We start from the raw sequence: 6,299 nt of genomic DNA on the forward strand, positions 1-6,299 counted from the left end.
GGTCGAGTATCCAACATCCATCCATGAATTCCAATAAGTGATAGACAGAGTTAACAGAAGGTGGGAAGGTCAAACACTCCATATAAAAACCGAACATAGATCTGCTGATTTCTTTATTATTAATATCAACTGCAACATAGGCAAACATGTTAGCATTAGAACAGCTATACTGTTTAACACTGCCACATATAAATACCTCTAGACTCCTCACAAAGATAGATTGAAAAATGTAATGAATTCGTGCTCCACCAGATAGCTCAGATGTAGACATCTCCTCATTCTTTCCCTCAACCATGGATGAGAAAGCTGTTTTTACAAAGAGAAAAATCGAACAAATAATGAATAACAAATAACAATTTTAACGAATTAGTAAATACATAAGCTTGCAAGCATGTGCATGCGCACACAACACACATGGGGAGAGAGAGAGAGAGAGAGAGAGAGAGAGAGAGAGAGAGAGAGAGAGAGAACAAGCTAAATAAATACCTTCAGAGTATTTTGAAAGAATATTCAGGAGAAGAGCACCCTGTCCAGCCTATCAGAGATGAAAAGTCATAATTAAAGCAAAAACCCAGAGGAAACAAAACAGAGAAAAACATGCTGCTTTTTAAAACAACAAGATCCGCTATACAGTATAAGCACATACCTTAGACTCGGTGATTTCTCCATAGCTTGCGTGCTCCTTTGCAACAGCAACTAGTGAAGTGCTTATGCGTGCTCTCAGGCCTGGTAGCACAGCCTTGATATGTTGTGCTAGAATCTGAAAAATAACGGGCAGGCAAATACACAAATGGCATGTATCAGTCCAAAAACAAAAGGTAATATAAAAATTCACCATGTGATCTTTTATAGGATTTGAAAGAATTAAGCTCTATGTCTTTCCCATATTCACTCATCCATAATTCCCATACAATAAAGAAAAGAGGGAAAAAAATCCCAGATGTTTGAAGTGTCACATAAAGTAGGGGAAGGTAGCAGACGGATGACAATCGTGTAGTCTTCATGAAGAAGGCTGAAAATGGTAAATAAAGCTGGCATTCTGCAGAGCAAAGTACAAAATAAAATACAACTTGTGTTTTCAACATTGTTACTCTACCTGGTTCAATTTTTTTGCTAGTTGAGGAACGCCACAACTATCAGCTAGCCCGCTGTATACCTATGAATAGCATAAATGGATACAACTTAGTAGGTAATACATAATCAAGAATGCTTTATAACTGCTTAGAGGTACTCCCTTACAGGACGGCTGCGGAAAAACTTTTCTTCAGCAACAAGAGCATCCTTTATACTCCGGTTCATTAAGATATCCTAATTTGATAACACAATAAACAAACAATTTAGCATTAAATGTTGACCTGAAGCTAATCAAGTATTCATTTATTTATACACAATAAGTGTACCTAGTGACCACAAATCTAACATAATAACCAATAGAACATATGTGAATGTTAAGTGTTCAATGCCTTCATCACAGCAGGAAAATAACATTACCTCCTGACTGCGATTTACAACACCTACATAACCAAGTCGGAGGGGAATAACTTTTCCTAGTAATAGATTCCGGGCATCAGTACCTCTGTCCATGATATCCAACTACATTCCAAGAATGCATGCTTAACATGTCAGAACGAGGCAACAGCATACCTAAATTCACATTTCATAAATACAAATGTAAGCTATAAGAGTATTCTGAACCTTTGTGATCACGCCAATTGTTCTATTACCTGCAACCGAGAAATAAACATTCAAAAACCAATCAAAGACACATAAAAAGGATTATTGATTTAAGCACATGCAAGTAATAGCCTACCCTCAGGATCAGCAACTCCCGCCATCTGAAGAGCATCTGAATTGGCCAAATCTGAATTTGCTGGAGTGACAGCCAGAATGAGACAGGTCGGGGTTTTAATATATGACATGATCATTGTTCTGATTCGGGCTTCAATATCAGAAGGCTGGTCACCCACAGGAACCTTTGTTATGCCAGGGAGATCAACAAGCGTGATATCAAGAACATTTGGTGAAAAAATCTTCAGTCGAATCTGCTTGTCAGAGACACCTTTGTTCCCTCCTGCTTCCCTATCAGTTTCAGCCTAGACAAAGGGGGAAAGGATATACAGGTAAACAGTGAGATTGAAAAAAGGACTACACTAGGACATTGTATAACTTATCGACACATCATCAAGATTCAAGAGCAAATCGCATGCTATATAGATCCAAATAATGGAAAACTAAAGTTTGACTATTTCCAAGCTTTATTAACATGAAAACCTGTTCCAATGGATGAATGGAACTTTGACCAAGAATGCTACTAGATGCCAATATTGTAGCAATAAATCTACAGCAACTAGTGAGAATACAGTATCTTTCAAAATTCATTCTGTCATTTCACATTTAATTATATTGCATTTCTTTAATATCAGTAGATAAAGCCTCAAAACAAGAATGGCTTATTCAAGAGTTTAACATCAATTTTATCCACTCTAGAGACATGAATGTTGGGAATCACTATCAAATTGTTTGCATCCAGGTTCAACTTAGTTCCATGATGGTTAATATGACTGAGTATGCATGTCCCTAAGGGGAGCTTTATTCTGATGTAGACATGCGAAATAAACATCACGATAAGATGTCCAATAGCTGTAATATTGAACATAATTAATTTGCAATAGAGTTAGATTTCTCCTTTAGGTACATCTTTTGGGAGAAATGGCTGGCAATCTTAAGGTAAGAAACTAAGAAAATATTTTATGTAGCTTATGATTAATCGTTCAATCATGATATATCCTAAATAATCGATGTAAACATAGTCATAATCCCAAAACCAGGAAAGTATGAGAGTTCTTTCTATGTTTTCAAGACATCAAATGCATTTAACTTTGTACCTCATTTATGAATTAAGAAGAAATTAAGAAGAAAATTTCAAGGTTATATTATTATTCTTGGGTGATCCCTAAGAATTCAACAGCAACTTCATTTCTTGCTCGTGTACTTAAAATGTGCCTCATCATCAGTCCCTACAGCAACAACTTTCAATGACAAAATGATCACAACCACCGAATGAAAAACTAAAAAACCATGATATTTGAAACTACAGACAGAAAAAGCGAAAATCAAAACTCCACGCCACTGTAAAAAATCCAAACATAGAAATCTCAAGCTACGCTCCTAAAACCTCGTTTCAAATTGTCACTTTCAGCTACTAATACAAAACTCAGAGATTATAAATGAAGCAAAAATGAAAAAATAAATACGAGTTTTCACCTGGATTTCCCTACGAATCTCGGAGAAATCGTAAAACCTTTTCCCAGACAAGTGTAGGAACTCGCCGTACTCTTCCTCGGAGCCGTCTGGCTTGCGCTTGGTCTGAACGAGCTGCAGAACGAGCGGGCGGCGCGTGCATATGTCGTTGCCGCGAGGGAGGAAGTCGCGGCCGACAAGGGCCTCCAGGACGCTGGACTTGCCACTGCTCTGGCTGCCGACCACCGCCACCTGAGGGAGGTCGATGGTGGACTGACTGCCGACGCGGGAGAAGATGTCCTGGAGGCGGTTCACGAGCGAGATCACGGAGGAGCCGAGCGGCGCGGTGGCGGCGGAAGATGATGGAGGAGGAGCTGTGGTGGCATCGTCCGCCATGATTGGATTGGATCAGTAAATGAGAAGAGAAGCAGCAGCAAGGGCAGAGGAAGGAACCCTAGCTAGGGTTTCTGTGATTTAGAGGCGGATGGGGGAGAAGAAGGGCTTGGTGAATGTGCCTCTCTTCTCTCTTACTCTTCTCCTCTTCTTGTGTTTCAAAAAATTGAAGTTGAAACGAAAGAGGTGATCAAATAACAGAGAGTAAAGTAAAGATGTGATTGGTCCTTGTGAGCTGTGTGGGGCTTTCAACTACTTGCTGGAATTGCTGCAGTGGTTGTTTTCCAATTATACGCCAACGGAACCAGACACGGGGGCCAAATGGGTAACTCAGACTCCGTAATAATCATTTCAAGAAGAAGTCTTAAAGTCAGTTTTTTTTTTTTTCCAAAATTACTATTTATAAACCAATTAATCAAATACATATTTAATTGTTAAAAAATATTAATATTAAAATAGTATTTATTATAAAAAATATTGTTCATACCCTCACTCAATATACAGCTAGACCTAAAGTGAATAAAACCTAATCTACAGACATTTGTCAGGTCAACACCAACCTGATCTTATAAAAGTTGGTCATAATGACGTTAGACTTGGAATTACTTAGCTGAATAAGTAATCATTTCTTACGATCTCTCTTACTCATCTACAAAGGAGATTTTAATAACTCCCCTAATAAAAGGGAACAACTACCCACCATCAAAGGTGGAACGACTTTAAAAGACAGTTATTAACTCTACATCTATATTTATAAATACATTGATACCTTCAGATATAATTTGAACCCAATTTACTAAAAACCTGCATAAAATCTATACTAACTTAAGTATCAGAGTCTTTTGCAGGTACTACCCCCATCTCTGCTTACAAACAATTCGGAAGGATTCATTCTCGTTAGAGAAGACGTCGGACAAATCATCTAAAGGCATTTGTACCTCATGTTCAAGTCCAAAGCAACCCAATTTTAGGTAAACGTCAAAACATTGGCGTCATTGCCAGAGATATGGAAGTCTACACTCAATCATGACGGATGATCAACCTGAAGACGGACATACGACATTCGAGTCCGAACCAGAATATCACAACAACGATTGTGCAATAGTGATACTTCCACATCAAGATAGAGCGGACGACTCAAATGGGAAGGGACTTCACAAAACCCTCAACCCAGATGGATAAACTCATAAATTCATCCACCTAAGGACATGGTGAACCAAAATCGGGCAAAACTTACAAGTTTGGTACACGGACATCATAGGCGGTTGGATCAGCTCGAGATGAAATTAAAGCGACAACGAGAATTTGAACAAGCTCTAAACAAGGAGGTACGACAACGAAGAGATCTGGAAGAAAAACTCGAGAAATTAAAGGCCAACCTTCGAGGTCAGAGACCTCATCCGGATCGGAAAGAAACTCCGTTTGGAGGTGAAGATCCATTCACGCAAAACATCATGCGGGCTAAGGTTCCCACGAACTTTAAAAATCCAGACATGAACGTCTATGATAGAACGACCAACCCGAGACACCATCTTAATAACTTTAAAAGCCGAATATACTTGGCTAATACGTTGGATACAACTCGTTGCAAAGTTTTTTCTACGACGGTAACCAAGGTGACAATGAAGTGGTTTGACAGTTTGCTATCCCAGTCAGTAATTTGTTTCAACGACCTTGCAAGGAGTTCTTTACCCGATTCTCTTTTCATAAAGACAAGATCAAACACGCTTCAAGCATCCTAGGGGTCAAGTAAGAAGTCGGAGAAACTCTCCGAACTTACATAGAAAGATTCAATAAAATATGTTTGAAAATTTAAATTTTGTCTATAAAAACGGTTATAATAGGATTAGTCAATGGTCTCAAAGAAAATCTATTTTCACATTCCATATCGAAAAGGCACCCGACCTCTTTATGCGAGGTACAAGAGCAGGCCGAAAAGTATATTAACATGGAAGAAAATGCTCGGATGAGAGATCCTGCTCCGAGATAATATAATCAATATTCGCTTTGAGACAAAGATAAAAAAAGAAGAAGAATATAACTCAAACAAAACTCGAAGATACTACAATAAAATTTCTCAATCTCTTATTTATTAATTCGAACAATTTATTCTCATCAAAAAAAATATTGGACAAATTATTCAAAAACATTTAGACCTCACGATCAAGGCAAAAACAACCAAATTTTAGATAATTTTCGAAACAAGTATTAAACATAAGGGAATTATTTTTTTTATATTTGTGTGAGATATATTATGAGTTTATGACTCTAATAAGAAAGAAAACATAAGCTCATTCTATTAATGTGGGGAACATTAATATTCTTTTCTAGTATTTTTTCTTGTTATTTTCTTTTGGAGTCAATATTGCAACCATGGCATGAGTCATGACATATATGTTGTTGCCTTGTTGGGCTTTCTGGTTATGATCTATCTGATCAGGCCTTATTGACATTAAATTTGGGTCACGAATTGGCCCACGGGACCTTGATGCATGGCATTCACAGTCACATCACACTGCTGAGTGCTGACTTGCTAAGAGCTAGTTGAGACGTTGACTGGTTTTGTTTATTTTATCGTTAGGAGGTAGTTAGAAAAATTTTAAAAAGAGGAGCCACTTGAGACGTTGACTAGTTTTGTTTACTATCTTCCCACCAAACAAGTTTTG

The 6,299-nt window shown here is 37.8% G+C and overlaps 1 protein-coding gene across 1 annotated transcript in view; it reads right to left on the minus strand.

The window, feature by feature from the left end:
• LOC107468589 (dynamin-related protein 3A) overlaps positions 1-3,930 on the minus strand; it is a 7,712-nt gene extending 3,782 nt beyond the window's left edge. Inside the window, exons 1-9 of the mRNA XM_021133721.2 lie at positions 3,265-3,930; positions 1,811-2,093; positions 1,696-1,724; positions 1,492-1,593; positions 1,240-1,308; positions 1,097-1,156; positions 647-760; positions 487-535; positions 197-306 (exon numbers count right to left, since the gene is read on the minus strand). Coding sequence (XP_020989380.1) covers positions 197-306; positions 487-535; positions 647-760; positions 1,097-1,156; positions 1,240-1,308; positions 1,492-1,593; positions 1,696-1,724; positions 1,811-2,093; positions 3,265-3,636 — 1,188 coding nt within the window. The 5' untranslated portion in view covers positions 3,637-3,930. The remainder of the gene's footprint in view (positions 1-196; positions 307-486; positions 536-646; positions 761-1,096; positions 1,157-1,239; positions 1,309-1,491; positions 1,594-1,695; positions 1,725-1,810; positions 2,094-3,264) is intronic.
• Between the last annotated feature and the right edge of the window lie 2,369 nt (positions 3,931-6,299).

This window comes from Arachis duranensis, chromosome 10 (assembly GCF_000817695.3).
Source record: "Arachis duranensis cultivar V14167 chromosome 10, aradu.V14167.gnm2.J7QH, whole genome shotgun sequence".
Lineage (NCBI taxonomy): Eukaryota > Viridiplantae > Streptophyta > Magnoliopsida > Fabales > Fabaceae > Arachis > Arachis duranensis.